We start from the raw sequence: 23,748 nt of genomic DNA on the forward strand, positions 1-23,748 counted from the left end.
GTCATGAAATTTGTTTTACTCGGAGATATCTTGAGCTTGTTGATGTCAGCCCATGCCACCAAATCATCTAAGATCGGTTGAATTTTGTCCTGTAATACCTTACGTGACCTTCCTTCTATGGCAATCACGAGATCATCGGCGTAGGCCACCTTTAGAGAATCCTCGTGTGATTTCGTGAGCCACTGATCTAGTACGGCATTCCAGAGGAGAGGCCCCAGCACCGACCCCTGGGGGCATCCTCTCGAAACCTGGGCCTTGTAAGACAGATGCTTTGCCTTGACCATAATGTATCTCTCATTAAAGTATGATCTCAGTACCCTGTACACATAATTATCACATTTAGCCAGCCTTAAAGACCTGAGGGCACTCTCCCACCAGAGGGAGTCGAAAGCGCCCTCAAAGTCCACAAAAATTGCCAAAACATATTTAGAAGATGAATTCTGGATAAAGTTCATCAACGTAAGAATAGCATCGTCGGTGGACCTCCCTTTTTTAAAGCCAAACTGGCAGTTTGAGCATAGTTGGTTTTCCTCAAATTTCTTTAGTATTCTGGGAGCCAGAAGACGTTCATGTAACTTTCCCAGATTAGCAAGTAAGGAAATTGGTCTGTAAGCACGGGGATCGGATATATTTTTCCCTGTCTTGTGAAGAATCTTGAGCAATGCCAATTTCCACTGATTTGGAAAATATCCTTCCAGGAGGCATTTGTTCAAGAGATTTAGCAGTACTTGTGGGTAAAAGTTGAAAAACTTGACGATAACAAGATTCTCCACAAGGTCAATTCCGGGGCATTTTTTGCTGTTTAATCCAGCTATGGCAGAACCCAACTCCAACAGATTAAAACACTCAATATCAGTTGAACCCGTGTACATACTGTTTTCAAGACGTATCTTGCCTTGCTCCAATGTATCCAACTCAAGAATATCTTTAGGGAACAGACTTGACACTATAGCATGTACCGTGGAGCTCCAGTCCTCAGATTCTGCTCCGTTTATTCTTACTGTATTGTACACTTCTCCACAGATTAATTTGTTTCTGGAGATTTTGTAAACTAATCCCCACGGTTCTGAATTTCCAATCTGTTTGACAAATCCTTGCCAACAATCTATTTTAGCATTAGCTATTTCTTTGTGGTATCTCCTTCGAAGATCTCTATAAGAATCCTTGTATGCTTGAACATCCTGTTGAGACAGATGTCTGTGATTTTGATATTCCTTCCTTGCGTTCTGAACTTGCGATCTTAAATTTGCAAGATCTGAGTTCCACCAAGGGACAGGAGTTGTCTTGTTGTGTTTTTTCTTCGCTGCATAATCCGTGGCCAGATACAGCTGGGTTTGAACAAAATCAACAATCTCCTCAGCCCTTAATATATTAAGGGATTCGATCATTTCGGTCGTAAAGACAGCAGAGAGAAAATCTTTAAATTTGTTCCATTTAATAGTCTTAATGGAAAATCTCCTAAGATCAGTAAGTTGAAGGTCGTCGACTCGCTGCCCAGGAAGAAGACCATAAACTATGGCACGGTGGTCACTGTTGATTAACTCTGGGACAACATCCCAATGAGAGATACAACAATCAATTTTGACAGAGGTCAGAGTAATATCAATGTTGCTTTCACCGTTGACAGTCGAAAAAGTGTAGGGTTTATTAGGCAAATTTTGAACAGTAAGTCCATGAGCAAGAATAACATCTTCCAGGGCCGAACCACGAGGGTCATTAAACCCGCTATGCCACATATTGGATTTTGCATTTACATCACCAGAAATTATCAAGTTTTTCGAGGCAAACTTTGTACATAATCTATCTATACTGTGCAGAGCCAATTGGAAGTCTTCTGACGGCGGGCAATAGAGAGAAACGATATAGAAATTTATAAATTTCGAGGAGACAAGCACACAGACTGCGTTCTGAGAACACTCACCAGAAATAGAGGTGACCACTAAATCGTTATTCAGAATGACGATAGCTGTCTTGGGCGAACTGTCAAGCGAGTGCACAATTCTTGCAGAAGTTGGGAAGCCCATTAGCTTAAATGCTCTACCTCCAATTTGTGCAGAGCAATAAGGTTCCTGAATACAAATAATATCCATTTTATTCTCAAATGCCGCCACCCTTATCTCGTCCATAGTTGCTCTAGCTCTTTGGCCGTTAATTTGCAGGATTTTAATGCCCTGGTAAGAATAATTTACACTCAAAAGAGGATTTGGATTAGCCGTATTATTCATATTGTGTTCTCCGTTCTGTCAATTCCACCGCTCTTATGTATTCGGGACAGCAGCTATCACGAACAGAATGTTGAAAATCTCGATTTCTCCTCTTACAGTTGACACATTTTGGTGGCTCCTCTTTGTGCGTGCATTCCGAGAAGACGTGGCCTCCATTGGCACAATGGCCGCACGAGACTGTTTTGTGCGAACAGTTTTGCGCTGAATGTCCATACCCCAGACAGCGAAAACATTTAGAAACAGCTGTAAAATGACGAAACCTGTGTGAGGAGAACCCCAGAAAAATACGATCATTTTGCATTATATATTTGTATATTTTTGGAGCTAATCCAATGACCCAGTTAGTAACACGATTTCCTGCACCAGAACTGAACCTGAAAGTGGTTCCTTGCCTCACCTCTTCCAAGCTACAGCCAAAGTCTTTCAAGTTTTTAATGTAGAGATCCTCTACAATGTCCTCTTTGGAATAATCCTTGGGGATATTGTATATTAGAACAGTGGGACGTTGCAAACGGGGTTTATCCATAGCCAGACCAATACCAGTCAGCGTTGTTGAATTGCACATGGTTTTTGCATCTGTATAGTTCGTCGTTTCGACTAGAACACCATTGTTTCTTAACAATGTAATGTTTTTAATCTTGATATTTCTGTGCTCTTTTCTCATTGTGTCGATGACCTTGTTTTTTATGTCCTGACCACTGGATATTGAACTGTCAGGTGATGGCTTTAATATTATTATATTGTTAGGATCACTACTGACCGCACTTTTGTTCCTGGGTTTATCATATTCTGTAGTTCTGGATTCAGATACACTTATGTATTCTTTAGTAATAACTCCTGAGGGGATAGTCCGATCAGCCGGACATTGTGCCCTAGTTCTAGTGTCTTCTCTAACAACGTCCGCATAAGACGTAAAGTTTAGGATCTTCTTTAAAAAGGCTTTCAAAAAGGTTTACTCTTATTTGCAATTCCCCTGCCTTGACTTTTAAACGCTCATTCTCAATTATTAGTGCAGTAGTTACAGCCTCAAAATCTGACCATAAACTCTGGATACAATTAAAGGCAACCTTTGTTACCTTACTCGATTCGGATGCTAAGTAATCCCCTAAAGATCTTTTAATTTTTGTAATTGTATTATATACCCTTGTTGGGTCAAGAGGTTCAGAAAAATCAAATCCTTCCACAAAAGAAGTGTTTTGTGTCAAGTCAGACTTGGGCAAAGCTTGTTCCTTTTCAGGATTTTTAACTACTTCAGAGTATTCATGTACAATTTCTTGATTACTCAGAGAACTTAAGTTTGAGGTATCCTGTACATCATGATTTTTACATACCTTTACTTCACTGAAATCCGAAGTAAGAGAGTTTTTCTTTTCATCAGTATTGGAGATCTGAACACATTTTTTGATCACTGTCTTAGGGTACACTTTGCCCACATTTTTATTAGTTCCCTCAGATTTTGAGTTCCCAGTTTTGCCGAAGCTAGATGTTAGCAATTCCTTTTCTCCTTTTTTACCAACAGTTTTTACATTTGCTGTCTTAGCTATCTGCTCCCCAGCATCTACGTCAGTCCGTTTTGGGCCCTAGTTTCCAGCTTTAACTGAGAATTCATTGTCTGAATCAGACATAATCGTGGCACGTTTTCTCCTGGCACTCTTAGACAGGAGTTCTGATGCAGATTTAGCACTCGCATCTGAGTCTATAGTCTCAGACTCAGAGTTCTGAGAGCTAGGTATGTTTTCATCCATGGGATTGGAAAAAAAAAAAAAAAAAAAAAAACGCACAAGATCTGTTAATTAAAATCCTCTTCCCTGAAAGCGAAATAAGTTTATTTTGCTTGGTAGGTGAATTCGGTGGCAGGTAGCTTCTGCACAGCAGATGGACGTAAAGAAAACTAGCAATACAGTGCTAAGATAAGTGAAGACTAATGAACATATGACATTAAATCAAAATACTGCGATGGCGCTAGTAAATGTTTTCCGTTTCCATGACAAAATTCAAAAATAGAATATTTCAAGTCGCCATTTTCGTCCATACAAAGTCTATGGGATAATGGTATCTCTATGGGAGATTTCAGAGTTATAAGTATAAGCACTATGCAATGCAATGTACGACTATGAAATCAATTACTCAGTTTGTAATATAATCTCATGCAAATTATTCCACAACCTCACGGTTCCAACAACCAAAAATCACTATGCAATGCAATGTACGACTATGAAATCAATTACTCAGTTTGTAATATAATCTCATGCAAATAATTCCACAACCCCGCGGTCCCAACAACCAAAAAATCACCTATGAACTCACCACAACTTTAACTTCTAAGAACACATATTTATACATAGGGGGGTTGTCAATGAACACATTAAATATCTCAAGAAGCAGGAGCACATTCACTACACATGAACCACACTGGACGACACCTAGCGACACCTATGACCTGAATATTTAGTCACTCCCATTAATAAATGTCGTTTATATAGAAACTCATATCAGCCCGTTTAAAAGTATGCGAATTTTTGCTATCGCCATTCCCTCCACATTCAGTGGGAAAGGCTTGGGTTCGAATATCGTCAATAATGAGAGGATTTTTTTTTTTTTTTTTGACAGCGTGGCCGAATTAATCTGTCTCAGGCAAATCGGCCACAGAACAGACGCACGCAATATACAGACACAGTACACTGACGCCTCAAAACTTTAGCTTCTTTGGCGCTTAACACACACACAAACATCTGAATTGTATTCAGTTTTATAAATGTTATTAAAACTAAAAGGCTTTCTTTCCACTTTAAAATTACAATAGATGTTAAAAGACATCAGAAGCGACCTCTTCTGATGTCTTTAGCATCAGAAGAGGTCGCTTGCTTTGGCTTTGGCATGTTTGAAAACCTTTCAGCCTCTTTGAAAAAAGCATGCGACCTCTTCTGATGCTAAAGACATCAACTTACAGTACTTTGCCTAAGACTAAGTTTCCCTTACTTCAATAATTTTTTCAAAAAGAAATCTCGAATTGGTGAGTGGTACTGCTCTCTTCCTGAAACCGCTCGACAAGAAGAGATGCGGAGTAGCATTCCGATCAATAAAAACTCTTCAACCCAGAAAACTCGTTTGCCTCCTTTCCTTATAAATAGATCATCAATTAATCACACGATCTGTTTTCCAGTGATGAAATGATGAAAGCCCTCTCTCTTATTTCGGTAATTGCGATTGCTGTCCATTCATACCGAAGGAAAAGTCCTTAAGTATGAATGGATCTGAGTTCGAGTCCTTCTAAACTGAAAGGACTTTATGAGGCCTTTTCATACCACACCTCAATAATTACTGTCTGGCGTGGGATTCATATTTTCTCTCCTCTCCGAGAAACTAGCATCAGTCCAAGAAACAACATTTTCCATATCACCTGTCTATCTCCTCTAATAGTTTAACTAATTCTTTCAATTTACAATACCAGATGGAAGTTTTGTTTCCCGCTAGCTGAAGACAAATTTCCTCACCTCCTGCAACCATTCTTCTTCAATTTGAATTTACGAACCCTCACCTGCTTAGTTTGAACAAGAGGAGGATTCCATCGGCATGGAGTTCACTCAATCCATTCAGAGTTTTAAATACCTCAGTCAGATCTCCTCGGAGGTGTTTAGTCTCCAGAGGCTGTAATTTGCAGAACTGAAGCCTTTCATATTAAAAGAACACCCTTTTGTTCTCCTCACTAATCTTGTTGCGTTCTCTGCACACCGCTCCAACAGATCAGATCAGCATCCTTCCGCAAATGAATCTTCCAGACTGTATACAAAATGCTCAAGATGTGGCCTTACCATTGCCTTATACAATTGGATAATTACCCCCTTATCAGTACTACTGACAGAATTCTTGTATATCATTTACAAACCTGATCGTCTGTCCTGGCACCCTGCCTGCACTGCTCAGTGAGCATCTGATTACACAATTACCCCGGGTCTCTTTCTTTCTCCACAACCCTGGTACCACATGGAAATTTAACCTCCGACCGATTACTGCTGCCATATGAAGAATCTTGCATTTGTCAATATGTTAAACTTCAATTGTCACTGCTCAGCCCATCTGCCTAATTTATCTAGCTCTTGTTGCAGTAGCATACCTTTATTACTGTCATTAACCACTGTATCAACCATCGTATCATCTGCAAACTTAGACATTAGGCTTGACATGCCTAATGTCAAGCCTAATGTCTCCATAAATATCATTAATAAATATTTAAAACAACAACGACCCTTGCACTGAAACCTGTAGGACTGCACTAATAACATTTGTCCAAGAAAAGCAGTACTCATTGATAATAAATCTTTATCTTCTCCTACCCAATGATCCCTTTATTCGTAACAGTAATTTTCCCTTAAAGCCACACTGCTCAAATTTGTGCAGCAGTCTTTTATGAACACTATAAAAAAAAAGCCTTCCTGAAATCTAAGTATATGATATAAAAATTATTTTTTTGCATCCAGTTCCTTTGTTACTGCATCATGGTATCCAATCAGATTGGTCAGACAAGATCGCCGCTTAACAAATCCGTGCTGTAACTGCAGTATAAATGCATTCCTCTCTAGATGCTCCTGCATTACTTCTTCAACCAGTGACTATATAATGTTCCCTGAACAGAAGTTAAACTAACAGATCTGTAATTACTCGTGTTATCCTTTGATCTGTTATGTGACTTGGGGGTACATTTTCACATCTCTAATCCATAGGAACTTCTTCTGAATCAAAAGATGCTCTGATAAATATGGCTAAGGGGTTGCTTACCTCCATTGCTGCCTCTTTTAATATAATTGGGTAGATCCATACGCTCCTGGGGAACTTTTTATGTTAAGCTTCAGCAATTTCTCTTCCACTTTCCTCTCAATTATCACAAAATCTTCTAGCTTCCTGTTAGATTTTGATGAACTTCTGGAATTCCCATAACTTCCTTTGGGGATTTATTGCAGACTACTTTATATCTACTACTGTAGGCTTGTGTATCATCTGTTAATATATATGCATCCTATGCATTCCTTTTTTCTGTCAAGAGTCTCACCAGTACGTCTGAAATCTATATCTGGTTCATTGGCCCAACTCTGGCTTTTCATCGATAAAACCGACCATGGGACACATGCAATATAAAATATATTAACGTCTCATGAGTTGGGATTTGCTAGAGGACTGGGGGAAGGAAAGCTCGCGCGAGCCGTTTGTTAAATTTTTGGGAATTATCCGAGCCCTTTGCTTGATAAAATTTATCAGGCTGTTTTAACGGGATGACCCTTTGCTCAAATGCATCTCTAGCGAGACTCTTAAAAAATAGGCAAAAATTGGCGGAAACAACAACAACCACAACTCTCATCAGCCATAGCTTGCTGCTTACTGTATCTTCTAAATCTAGTTTAGGCTTATTCTTTGGGAACAGGCACAATCCCTAAGCTGCCTTATCGAGTTCTTATCGTATTTGAACATTTATAACAAGGGTAACTCCATAGGTGTATACGAAGGCTTTTAAGGTTCTCCTAAATGAAGGTCCTAGACTAAATGTTTCAGTTATGAATTTATACCCCTTCCCATCTTACTTTTCGTTAAAAATTTCAAAAATCTCTAGTAAACAATAAATTCTATAAATAAAATTCGCGCGCTTTACTGTGTTCGATTTCGATCATGGGTATCTTTTTGCTCCCATTAAAGAAGGAGTGAGTATTCGGTCTTTAGGCTGGGCTTATGTACAACTTAAAGACCATATATAACGGTCTTTATATAACGGTATTTAGATATAAGTGGAACATATTTGTGTATAATTGGAACTCGGAGCGGCCTGCGGCTACGCAGCCCCATTTTCAGCAGGATTCGATGTACTGTGTGTTGTGGCACATTACGCCCGTCACCAGCATTTCAATTACCGTCGAGTTGCGCCACATTCTCCTTTCTGTTGCCACGTACCATCCGGGAGAGCCTTCGCTCACCTCGAGCATCGATGAGCCGTGGTCGTCCAACACCTCGCCGGCGGTTCGTGGGTTCCCCCTCCTCGGACCACTTTCGGTAGGTACTAACCACAGCTGACCGTGAGCATCCCACCAGCCGTGCCGTTTCGGATATGTTCTGACCCAGTCGTCTGGCCATTTCAATTTGGCTTTTGTCAAACTCGCTCATGTCTGCTGCCTTTCCCATCTGAAGGACAAGAGTAACACTGATTAATGGAGCTGAGTATCAGGTGTTTTTTTTTTTTTTTTACTGTGTCCCGACCCGCGTACGCGCCGTAGTTCACCTGCAGTTGCTTCGATTTGCATAATGACTTGCTGGTCATCATGTTTTGGCTCATCGGTGTATGCTCAAATCTTAAGATCGAATACGAATTTTATTATATGTTTTTTCAACTATGATGATGACGATAATGCTATTATTAATGGAATTCATTATTGTCACATAGAACACACGCACACACACATTACTGTATCGGCAAGGATTACGGATGAATCAATATTGAATTTTAAAAAAAGCCGAAGAGAACTTGTGAACGCATCGATCTTTTTTTCTCTTTAAAAGCCTCGAGCTAAATATGAAATAAGCAAATTTTGCCTACACTGGAAGCGATTTATATGAAGAAATCGCTTCCAGCATGATTTCAAATTTTCAAAAGGGGGGGCTTGTTAGAAAAATTGGAGCATACTCGTATTTATATCAACATGAAGTTGGAGAAACTATAATTTTCGAATATTTTATTTAGCCACCATGTGTGTTTCCTTTATCAGAACTTTGGTTATACAGCATAACATTATTACAGTAGATAGGCCGCATATGCATATTGAGCAGGTAAAGGGCATTCCTTTCAAGAACGTAAGTTTAACCAAAGATAGTCTAACTTGGGTGAATTCCAAAACAAGAAAATTCGAGTGCTCACATTCAGTATGGTATTATGCTTGTACTACTAACTTAGTCTTTCAGTCTGTTAGAGAAAACACTGTTGGAAAAACAACCTTAAGATTAAAACTAGTGATTTTACTTACCTACAATGGTTGGAATATGAGCACTTCTGTTGAAAATGGTTCTATCTTGTTGATGTTTTTGAATACTGGTTGATAATGAACGACTTAATAGATAGACTTTAAATATATATGGGAAATGTTAACAGAAATGAACTCATTTTTGTCTGTGGTCCTCGCCTGAATAATATTCTTCAATATGGACTGATCAGTAGATAACTGATGGTCTAAGTATGCGCTTGTATGAATTTTTTTAATGGCGAAGGCTATTACTAATCTCTTCTGATATTTTTTGTCTTACATCTTCCCGATCTTCTGTTTCACTCACACAAACCTTGAGCCAAGTAACAAGTAACGTATACCTACCTTCATTTAGTAATCCTGCGATATGTTAATGATATTCCTCCATGTTTGTTACTATAATTTTACCATTATACCGGTAGAACTCTAATTATAAGTAATAGAATTTGTAAATACTGTATATTTAATTGAAACACGACCGCTATTAACGTGTGAACGTTTTCCCCCTCTAGATGTGGATGAGTGCACGACAAGTAATAGGTGTGCTCATGTGTGCCATAATACTCCAGGATCTTACAACTGCATGTGCAATTTCGGCTTCCAACTGGGCAACGATGGACATGCATGCTTTCGTAAGTATATTTATTGTATACCTTAAGCTACATAAATTCTAACAAAATTACACATGAAAATCTAAAACTTGTACTGTAGTTTTACAGATGGAAGGATGGATCACACTCCTGATTCTCCTGATTGCATTTATTTCACGACTTATTCCGAGTACTGCAGTCAAAAACAAATTCCAACTGCTGTCAACAATCAGTTAACTGTTCTGGCTCTTCCAGCACAGTGGTAAGTTATTGCTTCAACTTCAGACGACAACTTGCAAATTCAAAAGGGGATTGTAAATTACCATCGAATTTTTGACACCACAGAAAGCTTCCTGAAAAACTTGATGTGCGATGGTACAACACATTAGCGAAGCTAGTAGTCAGTGCCGTTTGAGTTTGCTACGTTTATGTGCATTAAGAAGGAGATTATGATGATGACTATATCAGGGCAAAGTCGTATACGAAGCAACATTCTACAGAGACTGAAAATGGGCATGGCTGTTGAATTCGACAGTCATTGCCATTTTCAGACACCACTTGCTCTCCTGTCCTGTGTGCTTCAGGGATGTGCTAGTATCTTCCAAGCAGATAGGGACGACCCAAGTGACAGCAAGCATGGATCCCAAGGAAAACAACTTCACTGTGCCTCCATTTTCTGTAACTTTAAATAACAGCTAAGTCCCGAAAATGCCCTGGTTTTCCAAAATCGTAAACGTAATGATTTTACCTAACAGTTTTTACCAACTCCATTTGCAGGAATTCGTTTTCAGTTTTCAACTAGATTTACAAAATAATTTAAAAAGACATTCGCATTTCTAGTGCTGGAAAAACAACCTATACGCATAAGTTCACCAAGAGCTGATTCTAAGAATATATATACATGATAATTGGACATATATATCCCATCCTTCTCCTCTACTTATAGGCGGTCTTAGTGGTGCAGACTTTGAGCGCAGCCGATGCGTCATTCTGAAGAACATCCTCCTGGGAGTTAACGAAATTCCACGTGGACAGTGGAGAGACAATCTGTTTTTGTATGGTGGGAAAGTGCCTTTCAATCACCATTAATCTTGGTTTAAGGATGTAATGTTATTTTATTTACTAATTTGCCGAATTTGGTAATTTTCAGAATTTGTTCTTTGCAAAATATAACGTACAAGTTAATAACACATTTAAAACTATTTAGTTAAATTTATAACCAGGTTTTTATATTCATGGTTAAATTTATATCAAGCGATCAATCGTGTATTAAATTTTTTCAAGGCATCGAAACATTCTTTCTTTCTTTCAGAAGAAAAGCATCTTGAAATTTAATTATTTATTTTTAAATTAGCATTAAATAAAAAGTGTTTCCATGTGATGTTGCACGCTTGGCATAAATTCTAATTAAATGCATATTTATTGTATAGGATATCAGTACAATAAGATAAGATTATCAATATCTTAAGAAGAACTTCGCGAATATTTTTTACTTGCCTTGCACAAATGCAGCTCAATAAAAAAACTACAATAATTTAAATACACCTTTCTGAACTCTTCAAGACATTTGTTTTATGACAAAACCTTTTACTGCTTAACGAAGTACTGCAGCTAGACTGGCAACGTTTCTTCTTGGTTTCTTTGTTTTCGATTTTATTTACTTCTCTTTTCAAAGAAGGCCTCATTAAGATCTCTTTCACGTTAATTACATTTTCGCTGTCTCAGACGAAAACGTTTCTCGTTATCTTTGTGGTTCTACACGAAGACAGATAGATTCAATGAAGACTGGACAAAAAGATTCAATGAAGACTGATTTTCCTATTCTTGATTTTAGTGTTTTTAATCAGATATCCCAATCGCAGACTATCTGTTATCAGAATGGTTGCAACAGAACCTGTCTGGTAATAAGCGAGAAGAACTAAGGAATTCTAAGGTTGAGCATACCATATATTATTATCGAATTTTTTTTTTACAATTATTCTAAACTTTGCCAGAATATAAGATGGATTGATCTCTTGCGCTAATGCCAGATTGCTCACGCAACGTTATGAACTTCAATATCTGGAAGATGTCAATATGGTTTATTATTCTATTTTGATGTTGTCAAAGATAGAGGATTTCATCTCGTCTGAAGGTCAATTAATTCTTAACAGAGTTAGGTATTTTATGACTGGAAAATTATTGGTGACAACAAGTGCAATGGATAATGATGCTTTCGTCCTAAAATTTTATCCCCTACTGCCATGAGGGAAAACATATGTCGAGGTGTATATGATTTCTCAAATACTGAGATATGCTTACCCTTTAGTTTTGTCCATTTATTCTCCTGTTATAGGAGAACAAATTGACAAAACCCATTCACCCATTATTCATTCTGATAGTAGCAACCTTTATCAGTTGTCCAGAGTCCGGTTTCCGCTGATCTTGAACAGATATATAATTTTTTTTTGTTTTTTGCTGCAATAAAAGGATTTTCTCGCGGAATTATCAAATACACCTGAAGTTAACCATACAATTCGGCTGGGCAAAGGGATGACGAATCACAAAATGACGATTTTAACAAAATAAATTTTCTGTTTGCACTCCAGTTTGACCACATAATCTAGCAGGAGTTCACAAGGTAGAAAAAGAGAGTACAAGGACATCTCCGTATCTGGTAGTCGCTTGGGCTTGAACCACTAAAACACATATACTTCCCTAACCTTGTGCTTGACCACTCGGCTGTTCCGGCCCATTGTGGGAACACTACTAAAGTGTTAGACGTGATAGTCATTTGCCACGTCTATTATAAGTACGATTAAGTAAAGGGCCCATCCCATCATGGAAAGGGGGCCTTTTTCGCAATGTTTAAAGTACATGCAACTTCATCGTGTGACGGTAAACCCATTCCCCCCCCCCTCTCTCTCTCTCTCTCTCTCTCTCGGAGAAGGTATGAATTGTCTTTTCTTCCAGCAACTGGGGTTTTCATGCCGCTGTAAAACAATGCGCCCCTCTCATGAGACTGGCTAACTCGCCAATGTTGTGAAAAAAGTCATACAACTTTCTCGCTTCATTGACGGGATTCAAATCTTGCTCACCCCTTTCGGTGTGGGTAGGACCCCTCGAGGTCTTTCTTGCACAGATTTTGCAAACTGATCGGGGCGAATGCACAAAATTTATACAAATGATAGTCTGGGTTTTTTTTTAGTTGCAGATCCCGATAAGTGAGTTCCACATGCAATAAGATGTGCGCACTTTCTATACTAGGCTTGACATTTAGAACTTTTTATCACATAAATTTTCGTAGAATTTTGGTATGCTAGTTTTTCTAGTAGTCTTATGATTTTCATAACTTAACTGTGGTCTTCTTTGTACCCATATCTCTTTTTATTTAGCTTTCTCTGCAGCTGGTATCTGGTTTAAACGAGTGGTCTATGATACAATCACTTCTAGTGTCAGTCGATTCGATTTGACTTTGTAATGCACCCCTTTACTTAGCGCTTCTACCGGTACGTAAAGTAGGTCAGTCACAGAGATGTGATTAATCTTATGTCATCTACTTAATTATTTATTTTACCCTACTTCTTTCTCTTCGACTCATCCCTTATTCATCAGACCCATTTCTCCTTTTAGGTGCTTTGGAATTTCCAACTTGTTTATCAACACGAACAACTTTTACCTGTTTATTTATTTCTCTCTTTAACAGCCAGATATTTTTTTTCCTTTAATCTTGTGGCTACGGGCATTTATGACGTTGTGCTGGAACATTTTATCATCGCTTCTGGAGTTTCAATAACAATAAAGTTTATCCTGATTCTGTTTGCACTTTTATCCTTTATTTGATTGCGCTGTTACTCAAAATCTTCCTCACTCTTTCACGTTTTAATTATATTGTCGATATGAGTATTTTCATCTTGGTTTAAACAGTTGTAAAATTATCTGTTATTCAAAAAGAGAAATAAATTTTATTTATTTCTCTTTTTATTTATTTATTAAATAAATAAATTTAATTATATTGTCGATACGCGTATTTTCATCTTGGTTTAAGCAGTTGTAAAATTATCTGTTATTCAAAAAGAGAAATAAATTTATCTATTTCGAAACAATAAACTTAATTATAATAAACAGCGTAATGTTTGTATCACACTATAGTTACAAGTGTTTTCTATTTAAAAAAAAAATAAGAAGATTTAAGAAATCAGCCTAATTCCCAGAGATGGTTCTTTTATTAGCAAAATTATCTCTGCCACCAGCTAGCCACGTCTTTTACACTAAATGTTAAGAGATAAAAGAAAAAAGCAACTTTTGCACTTCGCCATACCATTAAGACTTTAATGTCTTAAGATAATGCTTTTTAACACGGAGAGAGAAGTGTTTAAGGATGTGGGCTTTAGACGATTGAATAGAATCTGGAAACTCTCCAGGTACCAATGAAGCTTAATTACAGAACCAAGAAGATATCATCCAGGCTTTATATAGAGAACAAAGCTCTATCTGGAGTAAACAAAGCGTTTATAAGTGCACTTGGCAAACAACGGATTACAAATAAAGATGTGGCAGTTTCCAACATCCATTAAGGGTGTTAATGCTAGAGGCACTATATTCGAGATGCCTTCGTTATTTTTCACTACTTAAATCAAAGGAGCCCTAGCTAATCGTGGAAAGTGCATTTAATAAGAATATTTCACAGTTAGAGATGTAACAGTTCGAAATGCAGGCCATCAGGATAGTTATATAGAATTGTCCATTAAAGGATAATTTTTAGATTTAAAGTTAGAATAATATGATAATCAATCTACAAACAATGATTATAACGAATGTTTATTAATTATTTTGAACGACATGATGCACAGGTAGATTAGGCATTTCAAATAGAAAAGTGATTACTAACCATCTTTGGGATATCAGCATTTAATTTTCTATGAGATGCGTATATTTTAATGCATCTTCTAATAACCGTGGTTACTTAGATAAATCTCTCATGTACACACATATGGTACGTATAAAAATCTTTTTCATATGCGGCTATACGCACTCACTTTACACATTCGCAAACATGTCTAAAAATCCATAGCTGTTGGGTTGGGAAATATTTCTTATATAACTACGTTTTTCAACTTAGGAAAGACAGAGGAGGCCCAGGAGACCAAATAGCGTGATATTTTTATTGAAAAAAAAACTAGCTAGTAACAAGGGCTATGAGGTGGTGCACTGTCATGGTGTGAATTCCATTCATTTGGCAAAAGAAGTTTCCTCTTATCTTTTTGAGATTATTATCCCTAAACTGTTTCAGATTACCATTTTTATCATTCATGGCAGCAAGTCTAGTTGTCTGTTACTAACAGAGAATTAACCTGTATTTTATGTATTCTGCTCGGGAAGACTGAGAGAAAGTCTTTTGTTTTCAGTTTTTGGACATATTTTACCTAATTTAATATCTGAATTTTACCAATATTATTAGTCTCATGTGGCAACCATTTTTCTTTTTGATTGTTTGATTTTATAGTAATATAATAATAACAATGGAGGCATGTGATGCAAGAAAGCAAGAGTATGAGCTTATGTTGCATCAGCCAAAAAAAAAAAAAAAAAAAAAACAATTTCACACATCCATTCCCTCTAAAAGTTTGTCCAGTTCCTCCTTGAATTTATTTAAGCTATCAACTTCCACAACTACAGATGGAAGTTTGTTCCAGCAATTAACCACCCGCTGGCTAAAGGCAAATTTCTACAAATCTATTCTACAACTCTCTTTCCTCAATTTGAATTTATGTCCCCTTAGATTCGTAATCTGAACAAGTGAAAGAATCCCATCAGAATTCAGCATGCTCAACCCATTCAAGGCCTTATACACCTCAATCAGATCACCTCGCAGGTGCCAACTCTCCAGGCACTGCAATTTGCAGAACGTAAGCCTTTTTTCATAAGAGCACCCCTTTGTTTCCCTCTCCAGTCTTGTTGCCCTTCTTTGTACTCGTTCTAGCAACTCTACATCCTTCCTAAAATGAGGCCTCCAGACCAGTAAGCAATACTTAAGGTGTGAACTGACCATTGTCTTATACAAGGGGATAATCACCTCCTTATCCATGCTAACAAAGTTCCTGTATATCATATACAAGATCCCATGACCTGCTCCGGCAGCCTGTCTGCACTGCTCAAAATTTCATGTCTGACTGCACAATTACCCCAGGTATTTTTCATTCTCTACCACCCTAAGTGTAGTACCACACAGTTGGTACATTTCTCTAGGGTTACTGATATCCATACGCAATACTTTGCACTTGTCAATGTTAAACTTCATTTGCCACTTCTCAGCCCATCTGCCCAAATTTTCTAGATCCTGTTGCAGTAGCACACTGCCATTACTGTCATTAACAACCCTGCCAACCTTTGTATCACCTGCAAACTTCGACATTAAGCCTGATATACCTTCATCAATATCATTGATAAATATATAAAACAAGAATGGGCCTAACCCCGAACCCTGGGGAACTATCCTAATAACATTAATCCATCAAGAGCAGCGTTCACTGATTACTACTCTCTGTCTTCTCCCACTCAACCATCCTTTTATCCAATATAGCAACTTACTCTTAATACCATTCTGCTCCAATTTGTACAGCAGTCTTCCATGCGCAACAGTGTCAAAAGCTTTCCTGAAATCCAAGTATATGATATCAAAATTATTTTTTGCATCCAGTTCCTTTGTAACCACATCACGGTATACAATCAAATTTGTCAGACAAGACTTTCCCTTAACAAACCCATGCTGTGTCTGAATTATTACTGCAGTCTTGTCTAGATGATCCTGCAATGCATCTTTAACCAGTGACTCCATTATTTTACCAGGAACAGAAGTTAAACTAACTGGTCTGTAATTACTCGTGTCACCCTTCGATCCCCCTTTGTGAATTGGGGATACATTTGCACATCTCCAGTCCCGTAGGGACCTCTCCCGAGTCCAACGATGCTCTCATAATTATGGCTAAGGATTTTCTTAGTTGCTTTGCCGCCTTCTTTAATATAACTGGATAGATCCCATCCACCCCGGGTGTCTTTCTTATATTTAACTTCAACACTTTCTCTTCCACTTTTCTCTCAGTTATTACAAAATCATTAAGCACCCTGTTGCAGTTTGATAAAATTCCGTCATTTCTCTCCCTTAATAACTCCTCATGTGTGAATGTAGATGCAAAATACTCATTCAAATTATCAGCTAACTGAGCAGGATCATCAACAGTCGAACCATCGATATCAAGTGGACCAATCAGATTCATCCCCTTCCTTCCAGAGCATATGTGATCCAGGACATATATTTTTAAGTTACTTTTTTTGGCTCCTTTGCAATCCAATAGCTTACATTTTGTTGTTTTCTTCATAAATTTAATTGATGTAGATGCTTGTCTTCTTTGATTTTACTTTCAAAATATCCATGTTTCACCTAAATGTAAAATAGGTCTGGCTAGAGTTAATAAGTCTTTATCCTTATATGATTTGTGGATTTAAATCAATTACGAAATTACTGTACGTACTACGTTGCCGAATGCGCCACCTTGAGGGCTCTGAGAGTACTTATTGAGATGATTTGTTATGCCTGCTAAAGAAAAGGGAAGGTATTCAAAACTTTCTCGCATGGGGTCCAAAATTTCTAGTTACGCTTCCGATCCGAATACTTCATTAATAATTTAGACAGCTCTGCTATATTTTTATATTTTCCAATTTATTCATCCTCTTCACAAGTTAAAGTGTTGACTAATTATTTAAACCTGTTGACATTCCTTTGTCTTATTATTTATATAGCTCTTATTTCATAGGTTTCTTACCTTTAATATCCATAACTTCTATTTTCTCTTTCGAAATTTCCCGCCAGTTTTTTTCACATTACATTGTCTTTTTTTTTCACATTAAGTTCTGTATCGGATTTTCCTGGGCGAAATCCACTTTGCCATTCGCTCATCATGTTCTTATAAAAATACCAAGTTTGGTTTTGGTGATTTTTTTTGTATTCTGTATGTTTTATTTGTTGAATTATTGAAATATGCTAGCAAAGTTAGTGTATTACAATAATTCAAAGTTGATTCCAATTTCACTTTCTGCTTTATTATTTTTAACGTCACTAAGCCTGATTTTAGCCCATAGAATGTTATAAGATGTTCAGAATTTTCAAATAAAAAAACTCGTTACGAAGTATTCATGATTTCGGATGGAAAACTTTTCTTATCATAGAGGGCGTACTCAAATTATTTTAACTAACAGTAAATGTATAATGCATTGTGTTTTTTGGGGTTTCACAGATACGAACCATCCTCTCTATAAAACAGAGTTGAATAAAATTAAAAATGATCAAGTATTTGTTTGGAAACTACTGTTTCTATAAAAGGTTAAAATTCTGTACCAGGGACATAATGTGTCCTGCCGCTTGCATATTTAACGTGTTTTCCATTTAAGTCTTCGGCAGGCGTTAAAAACGTTTTAAATTTCAGATATTAATAAATTTGTGGATAATAATATAACAATGTTTTTAATTTTATTAATAATAATTACATATCGGTTACTGAAAGTATTGGTCTGTGACGACTAAAGTAGGATATATAATTTTTACATTGAAGAGTTCACGACTAAATAGACCATCTATAGTTGTTCCATTGCGTGTAGTATTTATCGAAAGATCTGATCATGTCCAAGATGAAGAATGTTTCATAAATGTGCAGAACTCTTTTCCAGGCTCTCAGTTTAATTATAAAGAAAAAAGTACATTCAATCTGAAAACACCAGGTCACTTGAAACCAAATACGTTTTCGAATTAACACATTTCCGCAAGTTTTTTTTTTTTTTTATCTTAAAACCTTAATATTTCTGTTTCTAAATTGCTTAGCTTTCCAACGATATGCTATACGTCCACATTATCCCGTTTATTACGTGAGAAAATTTCCTTCATCACACGTTCATATTTTCCACTATCCTAGAAAAACAACTGCAATTTTCAGAGGCTTGAAAGTTTTTCCTCTAGTATAGAGCTAAGATGAAGCTCAGTGCAAAATTTCATTAAATTTGGTCCAGTAGAAAATAAATTATTGTTGCCATCATACAGGTATGATTGGAAAAATACAATTTACAATAAATCACTTCTGGCGGAAACTGAAGATGACGTCACTTCCGTAACGCTTTTCGCATGACGGTTTTTCGTTACAAAATTTTTGGAATTACGCCAGTAAAAACGTTTTTAACGTCAAAAAAGATAGTTTCAAGAATACTTTGTGCTCATTGGGGGATTATAACTATTGAAAGGGTATACTTTGACTACTTCATACTATTATACCAAGTACAAAGTACAGCTCACCAAGCAAAATGGTTATGGTTATGAATTCGTGAGGATGTCGTTTCTGTTTATGTCTTAAAAATTATCTTCTTCTTCTTTTGTTCATTCACTTCTTGGGGGGGGGGGGTTACGACAATGATTAAAAATTATTTTTTCTTTATTGCCAGTAGCCATTTTTTTCCAATGTATGTGCATTGATTTGCGTGTGATATTTAATTCCGCTACGTGCGTGTTTTCGTTTTATTATTCCAAATGAATCTATTTTAGATTTTGCAATTTAAAACTTAGTCTGCCTTTCTTGAAAATAATTAAGCAAATCGAGCAAATTTAATTCAGACTTCAGTTTTTATTGTATAATATAGACCAATAAAAACTTAATTTCCCTTGACGAGTTTTCATTTGCCGTAATATTTAGGGTGATACAAAGATATCATTTCCGGAAGCATGGCATTTCCTTAACTAAACTAGCGAGCTCTTTTCATTAGTGAGCTGAAGCGTGCATTTCGTATTATCAATCCCAGTTAATTTTCTGCCAAATAAACTTCTGTAGTTTATAATGAAAGTAGTGAACGAAATGTTTCTCCCTTAATAGAAATATATAACCTTCTGCATATTTAAGTTAAATTCTAATTAATATTTGTAAAGCAATTATATGAATCACATAACATTTAATTAAAATATACCAGTGAACAAAAATACGTTAGAGCCATTAAACTGGAATAGAACTATTTAAATAATCTCTTTCCTCTATGATTCCTCGATTTTGTGCAGCTTCCTTCCGATCTCAACTCTCCATTTTAGATTGTATAGCATTGAATTATACACTGGTTTGCAAAACTTAAGGACCAACACTATTTCTAAAGGTTACAACGACAAAATCTTTGCTTAAGGTACTCTTTACTGATGAGAATAGATTCAGCTCAGCAGCGATTCTGGACGTCATCTAATCTGGCGAGAGGTTGGCACACGGTATAACCCCTCAAACATCACTGGAAGGGATCGATATGGCGGTCAAGGTGTTCTCGTCTGGGGAGGCGTTATCTTGGATGGACGTACACAACTCCAGATACTGGAAGGAGGTACTTTAACCGGTGCACGCTACTGTACTGAAGTAATCCTTCTCCATGTGCACTGTTCCGAGGTGCCATTGGCCCCCAGTTCGTGTTTATGGATGATAACGCCACACCCCATCGCACTGCAGCAGTTGATATGCTTTTGGAAAGTGAGGGCATTGTTCTTATAGATTGGCCTGCCCGTTCCGCGATCTAAATCCCATCGAATACATATGGGACGCTCTAGGGAGACGCCTAGCGGCACGTCCACACCCACCAGAAAATGTTCATCAGCTGAAGATGCCGCTGACAGAGGAATGGACGATGTTACTGCAAGAACTTATCAACAACATTGTTCTAAGTATGGACAGGCGGTGCAAAGCCTGCATCGACATTAGGGGGGTGGCCATATCTCCTACTGAGGACCACCTCTTCCCTTTGTTCCATCTTTGGCAGTGACGCATCTGTATCATGGCAGCCAGTGCTATGTTGCCATTTTTGAATAAAGTCCCTCTGTACCGTTTTGTTTCCGTTGTTTTGTCGATGTTGTTTCCTTCATCATTTCTGTACCCCACGAGGTTCCTTTGGTATGCTTTTCCCATATCCAGGCCACTCTTATGAGAAGCTACAGGTGAAAACCTGACTGGTCCTTAAATTTTGCACGCCAGTATATTACTGTATAGCTACTATATGAATTATTGAACGGAAAAAAAGTGTCGAAGCATGTTCTACATCTCAAAATAAGAAAAAAGTTCTTATAAACTTTTTGTCTCAAAAATATGTCTCAAGTCTTTGTCTCAGAGATATTAAAAGATACTTGTAACTTAATCATAAATTATAAAACTGTATAAACCGGTAAAACATTTTTATGTACAAATTTATGTCATAAAAATATGATTGTATAAAACGGGCTTTAAGCAGTGCAAAATACGTACCAACACCGACATGAAGAGTGTAGTTCTATTATATGAATCATAACAATTACTCAGTTCTCAGTAGTCGGTATTGCACAGTGTCAACATGGCTGTTACTTGAGTTTCAAGTTCCACAACGATTGGCTTGTTGTTTACGGCATTTATTAAACTGATATTGTTGAAGACACTACAACTCTGTTTTTCTTGTCCGAGTTAAAAAAAAAAAAAAGAAAAGAAAACTGATATGATTTTAAGTTATGGTTATGTTCATAAGAATTCCGTGGCCTCTGTTCGCAGATACGAAAAAAAAATTCCAACTTGATGACTACGAAATCGTAAAACACCCAGAGTGATAGAGACAAAGAGATAAAAAACAGATAAGCTGAAACAGTTACAAGTATGTAGAGCAAGAGGAAGATTTCCACGAACTGGTAGAGGAAGATTTCCACGAACTGGTAGAGGAAGATTTCCACGAACTGCAAATGTTGAAGAGCAAATAGTTCGTGCTGTTCAAATATCTCCAGCCACAGGAAATTCAAGTATCTCCAGGTCGCGTCAATGTTTTGTGTGCAAGCTTATAGAGGAATTGTATCCATTTCACAGTACATCCATACAAGAATTTATTGCCTCAATAAACGCAGAATCCTCAATTTCTCAGCAATATAATTGGAAGATATATCCTTTTAAAAAGATGTGGTTTATACACGATGGTGCACCAGCCCACTTTTCACGTAATGTTTCTGGCTTTTTAAATAAGGAGTAAATAACCGATAGACTGGTCGAAACGGTCCTGTACGTTGGCCGTGCCCTCGTGAGTAGCGTAGTCGGTAGGACCACCGTCCTCCCCACGCCAGGTGGAAAAGACCTGCTTTCGACTCCCCTCGATGACGGGAGGAATTTTTTACAAAGTGGCTGAGTCAGTCTCAGGCGAGGGTAGCATGGTTTTTTCTCCAGGAAACTCGAGTTTTTCGTCCAGCAAACAGAAAATCGAGCTCGGAACACATGCAATTTACAAATAATATACACGAAGCAATATGGCTTTAGTCGGGTATGCTCCTAAAACCCCAACAATTATTCTCCAATGCTGACCACTGTAATCGCCAGACTTCACACCCTTAAATTATTTTGTATGGGGGTTACATGAAATTGTTTGTATAATCTACACGTATTACCATGCAAAACTAATTGAGAAATCACAATTTAAAAGAATAACCATTCAGAATAGTCCTGTGAAGGCAAAAAATGCCAACAAATCGAGATTTCCCCGCGATGAACGTTGCACTGATTGATATTTTTCGTTAGTTAGTCAGTATTTGTAAAGAGTTAAGATATCAAGCAACGAGGGTCGTAAAGATTTGTGAGATGTTTTGGTTTCCTAGTTAACCTTTACTAAGTGATGCACCTATAAATTGTTTTAGGTGGGGATTGTACGTTCCACATGAGTAGTTTTTATATGCTTCAACAAATAACAATAAAAGCATATAATAGAAAAATGCTCTTGGGTGCAAACTCCTACAATTTAGGTTTACCATATTTGATGAATAACATGTGTTCGGTAAATAGATTACTTTGTAGTGATTGAGAAACAGGCTACTTAGTTATAGAATGATATTTTACACTGTATGGATATGCAATACTTGGGTTTCTCACACGTTCTCTCATCATAACGGTTAACTGTTTACTTTATTCATTCAATTAATATTGGAATGGATTTTATACAAATAATTAAACCGCTTTTATCTTATACCAAGAATTTTCACTTATTAAAACATCTTACTACTCGTATCTTTATAAATTTAAGTCCCCAAGCTTCATAATAGCTGATATATTTTGTGTCTTACTTTACAGGGATCGATATGGAGGTTATAAACAGCTGCGCTGAGAACAATGGAGGATGTGATCAAAAATGCCGGCATGGTCCAGGAGGAGCCATATGCTCTTGCTATGCTGGTTATGACTTGGACGTAGATGGAAAGAAATGCAAAGGTATCGACTTTCGATAATATGTATAGTTAAAGTCAATTAGTATGCTTAAAGAATAGAAATCCGTTCAAGTATAGACTATTGGGATAAATATTTAAATATCAGTTCAGGTAATTGATGCCATAAAAGTTAATTAATCATGCACTTTCTTAAAAACTGCCGTTGAATGGTTAAAAAATTTAGTGACAGAAGAGGAGAATAATTTTGGTCTGTATAATGTCGTTTTACTATTACAATACTTATTTTCTGTATAGGCATTATATAATTGTTTAGGAACATAAAAGACTTTAGTCTAACGGTCATTATTTAGCATCTTTAAAATCAGAATATAAAATTTAAAACAAATTTCCAGTTGCTTCAGAGAACTTGTTGAACTAGCGAAATAAATTCCTCATCATTAATTTTATATGCGAAGTTAAGAAATATTCCCTTTTAATAGAATTATTGCGTGTATTATCTTATAGAATAGCCATTACCATCCATACAGTCGTTTTAGGCCTTTTGTTAGTTTGCAGCAGAAATTGGACCTGTTCCAGAGGAGTTTTAAACTTTGTTTTCAGTAGCCAAAAAAAAACTGGTTTGTTTGTTTGTTTTTTTAAGATTTTAATCCACGTAGGAAATTTGAAGCAAAAGATTTTTTCGCCATAAGGCTCCAAACTCTGTATTTATAGCTTATATTCAAATAACA

The 23,748-nt window shown here is 36.9% G+C and overlaps 1 protein-coding gene across 2 annotated transcripts in view; it reads left to right on the forward strand.

The window, feature by feature from the left end:
- Positions 1-23,748, forward strand: part of LOC150089701 (uncharacterized) — a 394,377-nt gene that overhangs the window by 165,032 nt on the left and 205,597 nt on the right. For both annotated transcript variants that reach the window (XM_090389604.1, XM_090389605.1), the window contains 2 exons: positions 9,736-9,855; positions 22,926-23,063. In XM_090389604.1, coding sequence (XP_090245730.1) covers positions 9,736-9,855; positions 22,926-23,063 — 258 coding nt within the window. The remainder of the gene's footprint in view (positions 1-9,735; positions 9,856-22,925; positions 23,064-23,748) is intronic.

This window comes from Mastigoproctus giganteus, chromosome 2 (assembly GCF_048544385.1).
Source record: "Mastigoproctus giganteus isolate SK-2022 chromosome 2, ASM4854438v1, whole genome shotgun sequence".
In the NCBI taxonomy this organism is placed as follows: Eukaryota; Metazoa; Arthropoda; class Arachnida; order Uropygi; family Thelyphonidae; genus Mastigoproctus; species Mastigoproctus giganteus.